Genomic DNA, 19,578 nt, shown 5'->3' with positions numbered 1-19,578 from the left:
CGATATATAATTTCTAAATATTAATCTAGTGAATGTTTTTAAAATATTAAGTTAAATTAATTATATTATTTAAAATCCAAACAAAGCTACTATAAATTTTTTTGCTACTGATTTTAACCTTAATTGCATTACTGTAATTGTAATGTAAATACTGCTTAGGAAAGGTGTGGTAAGAAGAAAATAAAGAGTTGACAGTTGAGAGACTGCTATTTTATTTAAAATCATATGCATAAAGTATAACTAAATACTTTAAATACTCAATGAATGTTTGTACGCATTCCTTTCAGGGTTGCATGAATTAAAAAACCTTTGGAATATACTCGAAAAACATAAAAATTATAACTAATTATTATATATATTTTTTAATTAACTTGCAGGTAGATAAAGGAAAACCGTATGATGGATAATTAAAAAAATCAAACGTGAAGTATTTTATCGCATAGTTTATTAGTGTTTCATTAGACCCTTTACCAAATTATTATAAGTAAATAAATAGAACTACATATACTTTATAATAAGTACCATTTCTTTATATTTCTAGACCATCGCAACAAGACAATATATTATATCAACTGCAAATAAACTTTTCCATCATAAAACAAGCAAAACAGCCATATTGCAAAATTACACTATACATAAATAAATAACATTTTATTTAATTTATTTATAATACTTTTGTGTAAATATATAATTTCTCAATGTGACAAACAGTTAAAAATCCACACATCTATATATTTGAATAAATTTCGAAAAACACTATATTTCCATATTATTACTGATCTAAGGCACAATCTGCTAAAAATTTGATATTTTTTTTATTCTATCACTCATCATTTAAACTGGTAGATTATAAATAGTTTTGTATTATATAATAATAAAATATTTTTTCATTATATTTAAAATGATAACACAATAAATGTAACAGCAAATATCAACGATGATCTAAATCTTCAAATTGTTACATTACAATGCTTTTAAAACAATTCACTTACACTAAATATTACACACATAACAACTTAAAACAAATTAAAATGTTGGTAAGCTGTGTTTTGGTATTAAGGTGAGGAATTATATACTAGATGATATCGGAATTTAAAACCATCATACTACATTGTTGGCAAAACTGAATATAACACATCCATTTTACATTGTACCCGAGTACATTACAAAAATGTATACTTAAAAAATAATTATAAACACACGATTTAAAATTTACCCTTTAGTACTACCAACAATTCAATTATATCGCCACAAAACAAAGCAATTTACTAATCTTGTTACTAACAGTATAATCATAATTGAAAATACGACTAACAATTACCTACACAATTGACATTATTTAATAATTGCTTTTAAACAATAAAACTTTTTACAACAGTAACTGTTGCTGTTTTATAAAATGCACAAAAATCAACAATGTTCTTAGGAGTCATGCAGACAGATATTGATAAGAAATTCATAATTTCTTTACATTTACTCTTGAGTCTGCTCAAAAAAATTCCCAACAGAACATTGTTAACTGTTGTTAATGAATTAAACTACATAAGAAAAACTCTGCATTTTTGTAAATTTAATATAATTAAGATCTCCTCTTAATTTTATATTAATCTATAAATATATTATCTCTATTAAATATTAAAGGCAATATCTATCGTTAAACATGGACGGATTAATTAAAGTCGCCCAATGGGGTTACCAATTAATAATATTAATAGCTCTTAATGTACACTTAGACTAAATTGCGGCGAATCGGCCGGGACCGAAAAAATCCAGTAAATACGAAAAAAAAAAACAACAATGAAAATAAGAATATCTCTAAATAAATATGTGTTGCTCATTCAGGTAACTCACTAGGTCGATCCACAGACGGACATCCACCGAGGTCAATAACAATATATATATAATATATATCTTCGTTGGTAAACATCTTTTCAGTACCATCAATATCATAAACTTAACAGGCAAGACCACAACCCATATTAAGTACTTATTAGCTACAGGAATGTCCACATCAGGTTCAGATATATACATGAAAAACGGACAAAGTCAATTAAGTACTGTATCTTTCTATGCCACCATCGTTATAAATTTTCATAGCAGCACATTGAGCACATCCACCTTAATAATTATAGTAAATACAACAAAAAATATAGATTAAAATCTAAGATTCGTTTTAACATAGCGTATGACCAATTGGGTTAAGTAGCGTTAAGTAGATCTGGCACCATTATGTAAGCACGAGAATGGAATACATCGTTCTTAGTTTTGTGCGAGCTATGACGCAGTAACACACCGATCTTACTTGTTGAGCCATTGTTTAGTTATTGAGCAAGTGCGTTGTTTATAATGTTACATTTCGTTTACTTTTAACCTATCCACTAAAGTTAGACTTTAAGTACGTCACGATGTAACGACACCGTTGGAATTTAGATAATAAATAATAACAAATAATAATAATAATAAAATAAAAATTGTACATTAAGTATTAGTCGTGGACTTGCATCACATGCTTTAATACAAAAATATAAATTAATAACGGAATGTTGAATTCATAATTCCGGGCTGTTTTCGATCACAATAGCTATTAAACATTCTGATATACTAGGCTTTGCCTTCTCCGTAAACACGTCAACAGCGAAATGTAAAAATATATTAATTTGTACAATCCTCTTCATATGCTTTAATAAACATTTGTAAATTTCACTATCGCACCAAAAAAAAATAATAATATATATACTCTACAAGTATATACCGTCAACAAACTCCTGTACCATTAAGTACGAACAAATTAAATAATAAATAAAAAATAATAATCAAGTCAACAACAAAGTATCACTTCATTCCCCGCCTTACTCTTAACAAATCTCAAAATGGAATGCATCAATTACAATTTGGAATGTCATATATATTATATACCACGGATCCAATTTTATCCACTATAGAATCCAATTCACTCGGGGGTGGGAGGGGGGGGACGTAGCGTACACCTAAGAAGTTCTATAGCCATTGTCCCCCCACAAGCAGTCATTGGTGGCTCTTCGACAGCAGATGGGAATTGAACTCGTAAACGTTGCAGCACTGCTCGCCGCAGATGTTGCATTTCCAGGGGTTGGCGTCGCAGTGGCAGCCCTTGTGCAGGAAGTATAGTGTGGAGTCGGGGAACGTGATGCAGCAGAACGAGCAAACAAGCGACGAAGGCAGTAGGGCTGCGTCGCCTTGGGTCGAAGTAGTCACTCCCCCCTCCGAAGGGGAGGCTCGGGACGCCTGTAAAACATATATGAAATTTGTCATAATCTGTAATTGTAAAGAAGTTCAAAACAATCTTTCATATTAATATGGATAGGACTAAAGTTTAGTTTGAACAACAATAATATCAAGTTAATTATAAATAATAATATAATGATGTCTGTAACTGAAATATTATAAACACTACAGCTGTAACAATCGGCCCCGAATTTCTGTTAATTACGAAATGGTTAGATTGCCTTTCATCCAACTTGATGGTAAATAGAAAAAAAGCTGTAGATGATAAATGCACTATCCCATATGTAAACCTCTGGTTGCACTTTGATTTTAAATGATTTTTTTCATATGTGACCTTGATAATACCATGCACAGGTGAAAGGTGATAACCAGAGAAAGGTGACTGTTTCATAATATAAAATATATACTAAGAATGCTCTCTTGAGCTTAGTATATGTATTTTTAAGTACTCTATTATACTGAATGTTTAATTTGTTAGAGTGTCACATTAGATTACATTATTAGCCTTACATTATTAGCCCTAGACCGGCCCCTAGCTGAGATGCGTCTGCGCAGGTCCTCTCGCAACAAACTCTTCAATGGCGACACTTGTATGAGTGAAGACAGCGATGATGAGACGTCACGTTTGTCTTCCCCTTCACCAGCATCTCCTGAACCTTCCTCCTGAGCATTAGGTTCCTGGTTTTATATATAATAATCAACAATTAATAAATTTAATTCATTTATAATATTCTTATAATAAATCAAAGAGAAACTTAATGAAACAAACAAATGGAATGCGTTATTCTGGTGGTTGCAGGTTAATATACTCCTTGTTCATGAATGTTTATTGTATATAATTCATTGACATATTTTCACAGTGTATGTTTGTATATATATACATTATTACCAAACCCATGAATGGGTAAGATAATTCCGATGAATAAAATAAATATGTAACTATACAGAATACACAATCCAAAGTATAGACAAATAAAGTATTCAAGAAAATCGCAAGTAATTGTATATGTATGATCTATATTAAGTTCAGTTTAGAATGATACTAAGGAAAACAGTCGTATTTATTTAAATCCATAACATTTTATGTAAAACGTGATGGTTTTGTACATTACTTAGTAACATCCATAGTTTACAGACAAGGTAATGTTGTAAATGTAAACTAATCAAAATGTAATAGGTAAAATATTTTACCTGTTTAATGGGTATGAGCGTGATTGATGGTGTTATAGCAGGCAACGCCAGGGAACTACTTGCAGCGCTCTCTGAATGAGGTGACCCTGAACCATTCATACGGGACTCTGAAAAATAATATGATAAATAGAAATAAATAAATCGAGCACACCAGAAAGTATTATGACTTGTCAGCATATATTTCAACTTGGTTTGATAAGTCGGAAAATACTGAGATTAATTGGGTTAAATAACACAGGTAGGCTTAGGATGTGTATACAAAGGCAGATGCTTAAATAATATAAAAACCTAAATATCACAGCTTGTAAATTTGTAAACACTAATATTGGGAAAAAAAATAGCACATTGTGTGTCCAACAATTCCTTTTCATAAAAATGCAACAGATATCAGCACAGCATGCTATAAAGTATAAATGTTTACTTCTATGTCCATAAGAATAGTAATTTTCATAATTAAAATGTAGAAGCAACTAAGAAACAAGAGAATGCTTTCTGATAGTGGTAAACAATATTTCAATCACAAGATACCAGATATAAAAGATAATTTGACGGCCAGATAGCTTACTAGAAAAAATTAAGAATATTTACCTTGATGGTTATTCTGGCCAGGTGAGAATGTTTCGTTGTTATCGGCCATAGATATTTCTACATGTGGGGTCAAATAGTGCATAGGTGGGGTTGCGTTGTCCACTGAACGTTCTCCATTGCTGTCACCACTATCTGAGTAAGCAGCCGCTACAGACACTGAGAGGCCTGAGCCCAATGCCCCTAATGCTGATATGGCGCTGGGGTCCATTGTGCCTTCAGCATAAGCGGCGTTGGCTATGCCGGCCGCGAGAAGGGAAACAGAGTTGTTACCGGGCCCTGGGTTGTCCAGATCAATACCGTGTCTGTCGGAAACGTTATGACTTGTAAAAGTATACTATGATTACGTGTATTTGATAAATAATGGAAACCACAGATAAAAGTTAATGTGAGGAATAGAGACCTATTGAAAAAATGGACCCGGAGACTCTTCATTGTCGGCGCTCGGTAACTGCAGAGCGGGCAAGTTTTGACGAGATCATGCTGGCCAACGTGCTCGTTCTGGAAGTGAGCACGCATGGCTATCTGTCGCTGGAAGCCACGATTACATATGGGGCAATGGTACGGCAAGCTCTTTGTGTGGGTCGTGAAGTGCTCCGCTAAATGGTCCTTCCTGAAGAACCTCTTCTGACACACACGACACTCGTAAGGCTTGACGCCGGTGTGGCGCATTTTGTGGCGTCGCATGTTGGCGCCATTGGAAAACTTCATGTTACACACATCGCACTCGAAAAGCTTTCTGTGTGGCCTAGCGTCTGTGTTCTGAGCGGCCGCCACATTGTTATTGTCAGGCGAACACTGTGCCATGTGTGTGGTTAATGCTCGACTGCTTAGCGTACTAAAACTGTTACATGTAGTACACTTCAATAGAGTACCACTGCCCCTTTTAGGTGTTTCCTTGCTCGCTGTTGGTGCCTGTAATAAAGATGAATTTGTTCGTTAACTTTAAAGGATAATTTAAATAAGTATAGGAAGATAATTACAAAATATGAGCATTAGTAAAAATTAATAATTTGGTGAAAAAAGTGTCTACGATAGTAGAATTTAATTCTAAATCCATTCACTGAACCACTCAACCTATAAATACATCACAATTCTCCAATTGGCATCTTCTTTTTCTTAAATAAACATGTTAATGTCGATAAATTTTGTACTCATCATTATTATCTTTATTTAAACTTTGACACAGAAAATTTAAAAAAAAATGTTGAAGTAAAAGAAATAATAATCATCAATTTAAAAATTCGTAATAATATTTCGTATTCCACTTTTATTTCCTAACACTGTCAATAAATCTATCCACCTTAGTGACCTTGAAGCCAAATAGTATTTTTTATTAAATATATACATATAGAGCAAAAAAAAAAGATTAATAAAAGATGATTAAAAAATGTATAATTAAAGAAAGCAATTAATTATTGCACATTACATTACTCTATCTCATACTTAAAAATCAATTTGTTAATGAACAACATAATTAAATATTAAATAGAATAACAAAACTTGGAAATATTGACAAATGTTAAAAATTGCAAATAAATTAATTTTAATAAAAACCTCCATCACACTAAAGCATAGCAATTTTTTCTATTATTTTATTTTATCATCTTAAGTATGATATGTAGTAGGCTTGATTGTGCTAACTTAAATCATTGCTACTCCATCTCTAGTGGGAAGCAATAGCAATAACAATATTAATATAGCTTTATAAGTTTTCTAATTGTTACTAACAAATTTTTGAGTCTATGCTACTTGATTTTTTGATTATATAAATAAATAAATAAGAAATAAAAATTCTAAGGAGGTATGTCATGTTTTTCAACATTATTTTTAATGATATTTTTATATTTCACACTAAGTACTAAATTAAGATAAACTTCAAGCAGCACTTGTTATATACTAGAATCTAGATCTTTATTACTATAATGTTAACAAGAACCTTAAATAACTAAACAAATTATAGCACTTCACTTGATATTATTGATTTGTTCCAGTGATAATCATTTCCATTTATTATTTTTATGCTAATCACAAATTCCAAGACATAATACTTATAAATATCATTTAATGAGGGATAAAAATAAGGATAAAGTATGAAAAAATATTGTTATCGCACATAGATAATTATAAAACATTATGTACTGTAAAAAAAAATGTTATATGTATAAATATAGATAGACTTAGCAATATCTTATTATTATAATTGACTATATTTAATTGATTTTGAATGTTATCAGGATCAAAGTGGTTCACAAAGTGCTCTTCCCACATGTGTGTACTACAACTACTGTGTCTACTTATTATGTAGTGATTATTGAGATAAATTAATTATTTTATGAATGATTATTCATAATATCATATTATAGTAGACAAAAACAAAACATTTTATTTGATATGTAGAAAATATATTACCTTTTGCTATATTGTTTAATTGATGTATGATCTCAATAACAGAACATTACCATTTAAGTATAACCAATTAGTTAAATTAAATAAAAAATTGTTTGGCTTCTATTTGGGTACATTAAGTTGGATACCAATATTTTTTTATTACAAGACTATTCTAAAACTGTACATTATTAAAATACATACCGGTTCATTTTTGACGGCAGGTAGATTTGGCGACACGGTGCCAGAATCGGCCTCTGTTTCCCCTTTTGATGACATCACATTAGGTCGCGGCCTTTCAGATCATCACTCTCCTACCTCGCTATACTAAAACATCACAAATAACAATCACAACATTTTTAAAACTCTAAACAAAATCACACTGAAAACAATATTTCCTAAACATATATCATCTTCCTACGTGATAATCTGAATAGAATGGCGAGGTGACCCATTTACGAAAACATACGAATTATCGACTCACTATAGACTATTTATAAACTTTATCCACTTATCCCATGCACATCCCACAACACTTGGATGAAAACGATGTAAAATCCAATGTAAAGGTATATAACAAAAACATCGCACTCACTTGATAGCCTGCCTTGATACGTCGACAGCCAGAACAGCGGTATTTTAGGGAGAGATCGCTATGTGGCCTAATTCAATGCTTGAACTCTATGCACAAAATACGTGTTACACGAATAACTGTAAATGCACAAATAAGTGGGTCCCCACTTAAATCTTATGTTACCTGGACATTTAATTATATTTAACACTTACTATTTATCCTAAGTTACTATTAAAATCTATAAAGAAATCACTAACATTTTTAACAAACCTATACCCATTCTGTAACTACTCGTTCATCTACGATGGTAAGTTCGGGCTTCGGATAAATAAAGCACATTTTTTTTCTTATTTTTCTTTTCTAGCAACACATGTTACCAAATGGAGGAACCTTTTTCGCGCCTTATTTTATGGGACTTAAAAAACTATACCTTGTAATATATAATACACCAAATTGTACTTACTAAAATGAAAATAATTGTGTCGAATTTCCTTAATTTTATTATTATCTATAAAAAACGATACCAATTCAACAGGCAGCTTTTTATAAAGGATTAAGAAAAAAAAAATTGTTATAATAGTACCTATAACTATACGATAAAAAAAAATTATATTCATAAAATTTGAGTTATCCCTGTAACAACTTGAAAACGAATCTATATTCCACTCTCTACAAATATCTCGTATTATGTATTGTTCACTGTTCATTATGATGTTTTTCCTGTATGACATCCTATTAAATATTTTGACGTTTCAGGAATGAAGACATTGGACAGCTGATGTCACAAGCTGATGTTAAACAAGTTTTACCTTTTAATATTATTAATTTATTTTGAAAGTTTTGGTGCCAATGACAATAATCGGTTTTCCCTATTAACTATGTATCCGGTTTAACTTCTAAACTTTATTTTGCCATACTAAATGGGAAGTGTTTTTAAATGAAAGTACAAAGACGTATAGTTATTAAATATGTGTATACCTTCAATAAATTCATTTTTTAGCCAATGGAGGCTATGGATTCGTCCAATGTTTATAGCTACTTATGTTCTATTAGTCATAATATTAGTACCGCTGTTGATAGTTCATTCGATAAATAATGGTTTTACAAAGTCAGACCAAAGCACTTTGATAGGAGGAGGCTTTGTTCTTCTAGCTGTGCCTATCTCAATATGGCAGATCACTCAACACATAGTTCACTATACAAAACCATCTTTACAGAAACATATTATTAGGTAAAATATATTGCTATTTTTTATGTTTTATATTTTTTATGATAGAATTATAATTTTTTCTCCTCATCAAGGATATTATGGATGGTACCAATCTATGCTTTGAATGCATGGATAGGATTAGAATTTCCAGAGCAATCTATTTATATGGATGCATTAAGAGAGTGTTACGAGGCTTATGTTATATACAACTTTATGAAGTATTTATTTAACTACCTCAACGATGGTCAAGATCTGGAGGCATTATTGGAGACCAAACCTCAAGTTAATCATATATTTCCACTATGCTGTTTAACACCATGGGAGATGGGAAGGTCAGTTTAATTTGTGACATTTTAAATCATATTACACATGATTGTGTAAAAAAAACAATTTTTTATTTGGTTCCAGTGAGTTTGTTCACAACTGTAAACATGGCATTCTTCAATATACCCTAATAAGGCCTCTAACAACCGTCATATCAATCATATGCGACCTTTGCGGAGTTTATGGAGAGAGTGATTTCAGTCCTAATGTGGCTTTCCCATATATAATAGCCATCAATAATTTGTCACAGTTCGTAGCTATGTACTGTTTGGTATTGTTCTATCGGGCAAATCGTGCCGAGTTAAAACCAATGAAACCCATTGGCAAATTTTTATGTATAAAAGCTGTTGTCTTCTTCTCGTTTTTGTAAGTTTTTTATAAATTATTAAAACTTTTTACCATCACTAACTAAGAACTCTTGTTGATTTTCATATAATCAATGATAGATATTAATATAAGGTTTAAATCTCATTGTTATTTCCAGCCAAGGAGTTATTATCAATATACTGGTATACTGTGGAGTGATATCTACTATATTTGATATATCAGACAATGACAAAATAAAAATTATATCATCAAAACTACAGGTTTGATTACTGATAGTTGTATCATTAAAAAATGTCAACCTCTATAAGGAATCAATTGACTTTTTATATATCAACTGAATGAAATAAAAGTAAACAAAAAAAAGTATAACATTGAAATATGCATAACTTATTCATGTTGTTAATATATTTGTAGGATTTTCTTATTTGCATTGAGATGTTCTTAGCGGCTATCGCACATCACTATAGCTTCTCATATAAGCCGTACATATCACCATTGGCTCCGACAAATTCCTGTCTTGGTTCTTTCCTGGCTATGTGGGATGTGTCTGATGTGAAGAGAGATATATCGGAACATTTGGGTGTTGTTGGTATGTAAACCATATAATCTGTCTGTTGTCAATTATCCTTACAAATATGTAATTTAATATGGCTGCTGATAAATAAATCTTATTAGAAAAGATTACTGCTAAAGTGAAACTTGATATTTACACTCGTGTAAAGCTTTGAATGTAATAATTTTCTATTTCTGTATTATTCATGTAAATTTTTTATTTGTATGTATATAAAACTGCATATTTATGACTGATATACAGGGAGTTCATTTAGTAGACGATGGCGTGGCAAATCTATGTATCATATGGCCAGAGGATATGATGAAAGTTCTAGACTAAACGAACCAACTGCCAGTTCGGCACCAAATATATCAGTTGAGAGTGTGGAACCAACTGTTGAAGTAAGGACATCTGTGTACGGATCCCTAGAGAACACTATGACGACGGGTTCATTGACCTCCGAAACAGAACCTTTGATACGGAACGATTCGGACCCCAATGTCTAATTTCTGTATTAAGTATTACAAAATATAAATCATAAAGCTTAAAAGTTATCTCTAAGACAAGATTTGATCATAAGTACTTAAAAGGATGCTTTCTTGTTTAAAATTATATCGAACTACTTATTATATAACTCTTATATATACTACACGGATTAAATTCGATATTCGCCGTAATACAAATTATTGAATAGTTAGGAAATATTCAAAATAAATATTAATATGCTTTCTGTCGAACAAGCCTGTTAGACGTTTCCTTCTACAAATAAACAATAATTAATAAGTTACCTACTAACAATAAATAATAAGTGACAAAACTATGCACAGAGAATAAAAAAAAAAAGTTGAATTCCTCATTGATTATTTGTTTATGATTTACGTTGACCGAAATGAAAATTATATAATTATAGATTTAATAAATTTTCCAGAAATTTAAATATTAATATATTATAACTAAGTGTTATTAAATATATCGTCAAGTACAATTCAGAGCGTTTTGTCTCAGTTGTATTTACTTTATGATTATGAAATGTGATATTGATTTACATAAACATTACTGTAACGTATTTGTTAAGTTTCTTAAATAAATCGTATTTCTTTTGTACATTTATTTCATTTTCATCAATTACTTATTGTGTTCTTAAAAATGCACATTGATTCCTCTTTTTCTGTATTCCTTATATAGTAAAAGTTGAGCGCACATACATGCTCCAATATATAATTACGTACGAAGTCATCATGTATATGTGAATAAAAAAAAAAACAACAAAATTTAACACATTATTCAAATAGACATTTATTATATAATTATCATACGTACACTGATATGGCTTTAGGCGTTGTATCACAATATTCGTCTGAGCTTCACTTAAGCAATACATTTGAAATACTTAGAAAAATTCATTATAAAAATTACTATCGATTTTTACTTATCACTATAATAATATTTTTTTAAGATAAATGTGATATTTTTATTTCATATTTATAGATGGAATGTAATTAGTTTTATATTGAATCAAAAAAAATATTGATATGAAGATTATGTTCCGTTTATAAGTAGGCATTATATTTATGTATAATTCAATACGTATAAAAATACTGATGTTTGTAAATATATGTAGACAGGTAGTGTGTTTAGTTGAAAGTCACAAATTAAGAAGCCGCAAGCAGATAATAATGAATAGATTTATATTTAATCGATAATTTTATAATTTCTACTTTTATAAAAATTTTCAAGTGCTGTCAAACCAGCCTTAAGGCTATTCATTTCGATTTTATTCCACAGAGTCCCCATAATAATATAATAAAATGAAATTCCTGTCATTATTATTTTTAAAATGTCGGTCATAATGTTATTGGGCCAGAAGCCAACAGAACCTAAAAGAAACATGAATATTAAGCCCCCTGTCATAAGAAATAGTTTTTTGGATTTAGTTATAGTCACAGTAGCCTCTCGGCAAACTTTTATTGCCTCTTCTATAGTTTCCTGAAAGTGTTTCTCTACACTGTATTGCCTCTTTGGTTTACTTTGAGAAGGTTTTATTTTTAATTCTAACGCAACAGCATCATGGTCAGAATAAGAAAATGGCTCCCCGGGAACCCTCTCCTCCATGGGATTACCGTAACTATTTACTTGGGCCTGTGAAATATACGTACAATTAATTAAATATGACACTCAGTTTTTCACCAATAAATAATAAATGTTTGGTAAGAATATTCATAAAAAAACAAAGAATTACATAAATTACCTCATATTTTGAATCGACATTAAATAATATATGGTCAATTCGCTTCCCCTCAGGGCATAGCTTTACCAACTTTTGATCGGAGTAGCTATTGTTGATGTTGTCACTGGTTCCAATTTGTTTTGCAAACTGATCATGATCACCCAGTAGAGTGTACGGATCAAGAAGAGACGGCAGTTGAGTAATTAATCTGAAAATATTATGATTAACATAAATATTCATAAATAAAAAATAATTCGCATGCATTTAAGTTAATTTAGCAAAATTAATAGCGAACGTTAGTTTCATTGAATCAAAAATTTCAAATCGCATTAAATATTTTTCAAACTATTAAACATATGTTGTTCCGTGAGCAAATTTTATCTATTTCTTATTTTTAATTAAATACTTCAATTTTCAAAATGAATTGAGTTGAATGTAAGTGTTAGTAGAACAATTATTGATGGGCTTATATCAGTGACAAAATGGTCGATGGAAAAATATTATTATTACTGTCATATATATTGCTATGAGACTCATGAAGTAAATAAATAATTAACAATCAAAAACTATTATGCATTATATTTATAATATGCATTACATTATTAAATGTAAATTGGAAAATTCCAAACCATAGGTTAACACTTAACATCCAGACTATATAGCATAAGTTTTAAATTTTACAATTTATAATTATGTAGAAAGTTAGGTGCATATAATAGTCGTGGTGGCCTGGAGGTTAAAGGCCCGCCTCTCATACGTGAGGGCGCGTGATCTTTTCTGAGTCATATGTACTTTCTACGAATATTTAGACACCACTGACAGACGGCGAAGGAAAAAATCGTGAGAAAATCTGGACTTATAATTTCAAATTAGAAGTTTGAAATCGCCAATCCGCCTTGAGCGAGCGTGGTGATTAATGCTCTAACCTTCTCCATGTGAGAAGAGGCCTTTGCTCAGTAGTGAGCTCCGATAGGCTGATAATGATGAATTGGCATATAACTTGTTTAGTGCAACAATTATAGATAATTTATCTAAATGACAAAGAATAAATAACCTAGAGTTTTGTAAGCACTTTAGAGAGAGCTTCATTGTGTTATTAATTTGGTAGAACTGCAGAAAGTTATTAGATCTTGGGTCCATGTACTACATATACTTTCCATAATACAGATACAATTATCGGCTAACAAAGAACAATTGAACCATATCACCAAAGTTTTACTACTAGACTGTAGTAGTCTCAAGTGAATTAATTCAATTGCTTCAATATTTCATGCGGCATAAGATTAGTTACTACTTATTATAGTTATATTTTGATCTATTGAATATAAGCAGTGGGAACACCACAAATATCCTTAAGGCCTAAAATTGCTGATGCAAATACACCATATGGAGACAAGTATGTTGGACCAGAAATTTTAATTATCATTAACATCCATTAAAGGTCTTTGTTTTTATTAAAAATTAAATGTCTGCTTAATTCTGATCTGATTCCATAAGAAAGTTATGACTAGATTTTCTTATCACCCTCTACCCGCCCAATAAAATGAGCTCGGTGTCAAAACAAAAACTTATATGGTAAAAACCACAACATAGAACATCTATAACATATTTTTAAAATGCACAGGTTTTCCGTTAAGTAATTTTTCTGTTTTTTAACAGTTCCCGCAAATATATATGATTATTACATTGTTAATATGTGTTGAAATGGGAAAATCTCTTTCAAATAAAATAACAAAAATATGTTTTATACCTAAATGATAAATCTCCGGGTGCGGCATTGAGATCACCAGCCAGTATTGATACATCGGCAGGAGACGAAGTTAAATTAACCAGTTCTGCAGTAGAATATGCCTGTAATACTCTATGAGCCAAGTATATATCGTCCTCGTGATATTCTGCATGTAACTGTATAGAATCATTATATTAACCAAAATAGTGCTAAATAAATACACACAAAATGAAATATTCAAATAAAGTTTAAGTATGAATTGAAATAATTAAAATAATGTCACAATTCTTGGTTAATTTTGAGCTATATATATATCTAATATGGATTAATGAAGTTAAGATATAAGGTTTTACACCACATGACTATTAATTCAAAACAGCAATTAGCTTAGAACCTAAATCATTTGTTTAAACACTGCAAATATTTATTAAAGTTCCGTAACCTAATTTCTCTTTGAGGTATTGGGTGTATTTGATAAATCATTGATTACTAAATGTTACCTAAACAAGAGTTACATTACAAAGCAATAATTTATATAACCTTGAGTTGCAATATAGACAATTATTGTTTGCTGCTAATATTATGGATGATTTTCTTTGTGACGTATTGATCACATGTGTGTAGTACAAGCTTTATCATTTTTTCTGTTAAGAATTAATAATGAAGTGAGAATGACTTACATGAGTACAGTATATATTGATTAGCCTGTCATTGTATTTAATTCGGCATAAACCAACACCCTTTCCTCCAAACCAATCGCCATGGTGAATCTTATGTATGTACCCGTTTAGTGGCCACTGATGGAAGAAGACATCTTGAATTGCCCATTTTGTAAATATACATAAACCTGATCCAAAAACACCACTAGAAACAAGATGTCAGGTTTAATGGAAAAGTTCTATTGGTTACAATCATGAAAATGAAGTTAAAGAGATTTGTTTTCCCTGAACTACCTGTAAAAATAATGTGAAAATGGAAATTGCTTCTGTAGCTGATCCTTTAAATACAGATAATCTCTTTCACACCATACTTCTTGTAGACAAACAATGTTGTGGGAAGCAGTCTGCAAATATGTGGCTATAGCTTCAATTCTCTCTTTGCGATTCTTAGAGACAACAGGTATGCCCCTAAAATTTGAAAAACACAGGGTTTGAGATCATACTCAATTGAATTATAAAATTACGCATTATAAAAAATTTGAGTTCATAATATGTAGTAAATCATACCAGCAGTTTAAAGTAAAGATATTTAAAGTAAATTCCATGTTGACTTTTTAATATAACAGATGAACTGATAGATATATTGCTAACAACTCTTTGTTGTTTATAGCTTTTGTGACAAGTATAATGAGAACAGCGTATGTAAAATTAAAAATTCCATTAATCTTCTCGCAACTTAGTCAAAATTAAAAAAATATATAAATCTGTTTAACAAAGATTTTTATTTGTTTATTCCCGGTTACCGAGATCTCTTAGTTTTACGTATGTTTGTAATTGTTTTAACTTAACAAAATTATTCCCGAATTACTGAACTAAATGCAACATCGCTAATCAAATACATAAACGAAAAAGTCAAATAAAACAGTTTGCAATGGTCTGGTAAAAGTAGGTATCTACTATCTACCTGTTACTATCATATCATGACATATGTAACTGTCACAAATGATACTTGACAGATTGAATATGCATGGCAAGACATGTAACATTTTTCTAAATAACTGTTTGAGGTAGGCACAGGACGAAGACCAGACAGCCTATTAAGGTTCCTCTAAATATTATTATCACATGATTTTTAATTTTATCATTCATTAAATCACCAGAGAATTAATCATTCCCTCTAAATTAATTTATTTTTGGTTTCGCAAATCTCAGCAAATGTATAGTTTAAATATACTATAATAATTTAAATTTATAGAGGAACGAAGGTTTTTTTCTTTTCATGTAATACCAACAGTAATGAGTTATAACGTTGTTGATTATTTAGATTATATGAGTAACATAGATTTTGAGATGCAAAAGGTAGGATGACAAAAAATAACATTTCTTTTATTAATAATTAAAATTTATGCAACAATATATCTTGGATTTTTCCGAGGACAAGTCTAAAATGAAACTGCATGTTTTGGATATGCTACTCAGTTTAAGTATTTTATTTTACATTTTCCGAAGTTTCGGTTACTAGTATCTCAAGTAGAATATAATAATAAACAATGTAGTATATTTGAAAAGAATAGTTATTATAGTCACTACACACACATATATATATAAATTGTTTCTTTTAACATCTGAAATGAATAAAAATCACATATAAACAACGTATTGAATAGCAAAGTTTCGAACTTATAATTAATAAGGTACCATTTTTTATCGACTAACAATATAACAGAGGAGTTTAAAAACTAAAGTCTTTTTATGTAAAAAATTAAGTGTCATCTCTGATCGTTTTGCTATCGATACATTTTTCCATTTTATTTTTTACTATTCCCGCCAACTTCAAAGCGGTGACATATTTCATAGAGTTTTCATCCTTTCTTTTTTTTCTGCCGGTTTCACAAGTTTTCGGTATCCGTAATATAACTTCTGGTCTAGTATGTCTATCAATGTGGTCGTTTAGCCGGGCCTGCAATTATTATGTATTGCAAGTTCAAATATAAAATTATCACCGCCATTTATTCATCTTATTAATTAATTCATACCTTTGTTGTTAATTTCGCGCCACAGAGTGTGCAATCAAAAGTCTGACCTTTATGCTTTACTAAAATGTGCTGCTTTAAATTACTGTTCCTTGAGTAATGCCTGCAAATATATTATGCTGAAAATCACTTACTACTTTTTATCAGTAGGACAGAAATAAAGGATAACTTTAAATTTTGCTGCGAGAATCATTACGATAAGCTACTCGAAAATTTTAATACACCAGAATATAATAGTGAAGATCACAAAAGTCACGCATGAAGTGAAACAATACAAATTAAATAGGAATGTATATAATAATTTAAAAAGTTCATTTAATGAAATTTCTTATATTGTGAAGAAGCAAGAATTATATAATTTGAAAATTTTACTTTTGAATAACTTTGAATTTTGATTTTATACTTAATTTGTTGGAATAGAAGTTTGGAATCTAAAAGAATCAACATTTTTCTTTTGATGCTGTGCCATTCAGACAAGGGCAATGAATCTGGTATTGAACAATTTGGCAAATATGTACAACCCATTTACTAGTAGGCAGTTAACATTTAAACTAAATTATATTTTAAACCATCCTATGTATCTTTTTCATTAAAAATGTTATTACATAAAGGATAGTTAAATTAACTAAAATGTCAAATTATCTGCTATGCTATATCTCAATTACACTCTATGAAACTTTATTTAAACATATTTCATAATTAACTATAAGATTTTTTTAAATAATAACACCAACCTGTGACAATTTTCATAGGGACAGAAGAATGCTGTTACTGAATTTCCTGGCAAGTGATTCTTTACATGTCTTATTATATGTGATCTCTCTTTAAATACTTTTCCACAATCATTACAAATATATTCTGAAATTATAATATAAATAATTCTGTATAATTCATGATTTATCATGTTTTTTTACGTAATATATATATTAATATTAGTTAATGAAGTTATCTTAAATGTTGAGGTTTAAGGGACAATTCACATTTGCCCTAAAATCTTGACAAATAAAGTTTTCCATTCCTATGGTTTTCGGTTTTAATTGGTTGCTAATATATTATCTGATGCTCGATGAACAAAGTTATAGTGGCTATTCATATTTCTAATATATTACTTGTTCTTAGAAATAAATGCATAGGATAATCGAAATAACTTTTTAATTTATATACTATATAAGCTATATGGAAAATTATTTGATGATTCCGAGCTTTCGTTTAAGTTCAATTATAACTTACCAGGTGATGCATGATCTACTCTTCTGTGTTTGACCAGATCCATCCATCCTGTAAATGTCATATCACAATGTTCACATTTATGTGTTCTGTGGTTTCTCATATGCTTTCTTCTTTTATACAATGTAACAAAATCTTTTGAGCATACGTTACATCTAGAAAACAATATTTTTATTTTATGGATAATATCATTGGATTCAAGAAATAGGATATTTATTCCTAAATTTATTAAACACAGCATCAAGCAATACATAGCATTTTATTTTAATTATTCTTAACAATATTGTTATATAATCACCTATAGGGTTTAATACCATTGTGTTGGTACATATGGGCCACAAGTTGATCTTTCTTTTTGAACTGTGCTTTACAGTCATCGCAGGTAAATGGTTTGTTATTCTGTATGTGGCTCACCTTTATATGACGTTTGAGATTCTGTCGGTTACAATATTTTTTCATACAGTGTGGGCAACTGAAAGATATGACACGGTTCATATTAAATGAATCCTATTCTCTGTGCATTGCATGAAATTTGCAATTTTGATCTATGAACTAGAAATAAATCTATGCCTGTTATTTTAATAGACATATTGACATACCAGTATAGTATATCCAGTTCACTCTCTTTGTGTGCACTGTTCACATGACGGTCCAAATGGCTTTTACTTGTGTAGGCTTTGTCACAGTTGGCTACATAACAAGTAAAAGGTTTCTGGAATAGTAAATGAGCATTTATTACTAATCAAACAATAAAAAAGTAATATACAAAAGATAAATTTGATGCTAACAATAGAAATAATTTTATGCTGCATATAAATTTTTTTAAGAAATTGTTTGTGCGAAGGAAGTTAACTCCTGTTGTATCTCACGTCAAAAATACTTACTACATTAACATGAACTAAACGATGTTGCGCTAATCTATATGGTCGGTTAAACTCAGATTTACAACCATCAAACGGGCAAGAGTATTTTTTATTCGAGGCTAAATTTTGCTCTTGCATTTTAGTTTACAAAAAACAGTCTGCATTTATTGTATATTAGGTTTCAGTTTCAGTTATAAGAATGTTTAATATTTGCTTCAATTTTGGACTTTTAAAGTTAGACAAAAAAAATCTTAACGGATATAAGTAGAATATCAACTTCAAAGATCATATTTAATTTCAATTCACATCATATTCAAAAACATTCGTATGTTATTAAGAAAGATAACTTGACATTTGAAATGTCAAAAAATCAATATCACCCTAATATTAAGTACCTATATCTGCAATCTGCAGTTGTTTGACT

At 30.0% G+C, this 19,578-nt stretch overlaps 4 protein-coding genes across 6 annotated transcripts; 1 reads left to right on the top strand and 3 right to left on the bottom strand.

The window, feature by feature from the left end:
* Nucleotides 1-428: 428 nt before the first annotated feature.
* On the bottom strand, nucleotides 429-8,335 carry LOC116766251 (zinc finger protein sdz-12). 2 transcript variants are annotated; one of them, XM_032656050.2, is made up of 7 exons: nucleotides 8,024-8,335; nucleotides 7,633-7,755; nucleotides 5,444-5,955; nucleotides 5,044-5,363; nucleotides 4,456-4,562; nucleotides 3,775-3,942; nucleotides 429-3,264 (listed from the first exon to the last, which is right to left on the bottom strand). In XM_032656050.2, the coding sequence occupies exons 2-7, from the start codon at nucleotides 7,705-7,707 to the stop codon at nucleotides 3,025-3,027; spliced, it is 1,422 nt and encodes a 473-aa protein (XP_032511941.1). In that variant the 5' UTR covers nucleotides 7,708-7,755; nucleotides 8,024-8,335; the 3' UTR covers nucleotides 429-3,024. The 2 variants fall into 2 exon arrangements, with proteins under 2 accessions (XP_032511941.1, XP_032511942.1); XM_032656051.2 differs by having other exon boundaries at nucleotides 5,044-5,345; nucleotides 8,024-8,334.
* Nucleotides 8,336-8,762: 427 nt separating this feature from the next.
* Nucleotides 8,763-11,520, top strand: LOC116766448 (transmembrane protein 184C). Its single transcript, XM_032656289.2, has 6 exons — nucleotides 8,763-9,233; nucleotides 9,305-9,544; nucleotides 9,621-9,902; nucleotides 10,021-10,123; nucleotides 10,278-10,452; nucleotides 10,678-11,520. Exons 1-6 carry the CDS (start codon nucleotides 8,971-8,973, stop codon nucleotides 10,920-10,922), a joined length of 1,308 nt encoding a protein of 435 aa, XP_032512180.1. The 5' UTR covers nucleotides 8,763-8,970; the 3' UTR covers nucleotides 10,923-11,520.
* A 167-nt stretch (nucleotides 11,521-11,687) lies between these two features.
* On the bottom strand, nucleotides 11,688-16,000 carry LOC116766461 (putative neutral sphingomyelinase). The gene is made up of 6 exons (XM_032656305.2): nucleotides 15,599-16,000; nucleotides 15,326-15,499; nucleotides 15,053-15,236; nucleotides 14,394-14,548; nucleotides 12,665-12,851; nucleotides 11,688-12,555 (listed from the first exon to the last, which is right to left on the bottom strand). Exons 1-6 carry the CDS (start codon nucleotides 15,634-15,636, stop codon nucleotides 12,109-12,111), a joined length of 1,185 nt encoding a protein of 394 aa, XP_032512196.1. The 5' UTR covers nucleotides 15,637-16,000; the 3' UTR covers nucleotides 11,688-12,108.
* Nucleotides 16,001-16,491: 491 nt separating this feature from the next.
* Nucleotides 16,492-19,507, bottom strand: LOC116766539 (gastrula zinc finger protein XlCGF8.2DB-like). 2 transcript variants are annotated; one of them, XM_032656427.2, is made up of 7 exons: nucleotides 19,176-19,507; nucleotides 18,891-19,003; nucleotides 18,590-18,763; nucleotides 18,295-18,446; nucleotides 17,799-17,922; nucleotides 17,068-17,167; nucleotides 16,492-16,991 (listed from the first exon to the last, which is right to left on the bottom strand). In XM_032656427.2, the coding sequence occupies exons 1-7, from the start codon at nucleotides 19,290-19,292 to the stop codon at nucleotides 16,794-16,796; spliced, it is 978 nt and encodes a 325-aa protein (XP_032512318.2). In that variant the 5' UTR covers nucleotides 19,293-19,507; the 3' UTR covers nucleotides 16,492-16,793. The 2 variants fall into 2 exon arrangements, with proteins under 2 accessions (XP_032512318.2, XP_061378957.1); XM_061522973.1 differs by having other exon boundaries at nucleotides 19,080-19,176.
* Nucleotides 19,508-19,578: the final 71 nt, after the last annotated feature.

This window comes from Danaus plexippus, chromosome 15 (assembly GCF_018135715.1).
Source record: "Danaus plexippus chromosome 15, MEX_DaPlex, whole genome shotgun sequence".
In the NCBI taxonomy this organism is placed as follows: Eukaryota; Metazoa; Arthropoda; class Insecta; order Lepidoptera; family Nymphalidae; genus Danaus; species Danaus plexippus.
This window is presented reverse-complemented; position numbering and strand designations above follow the sequence as displayed.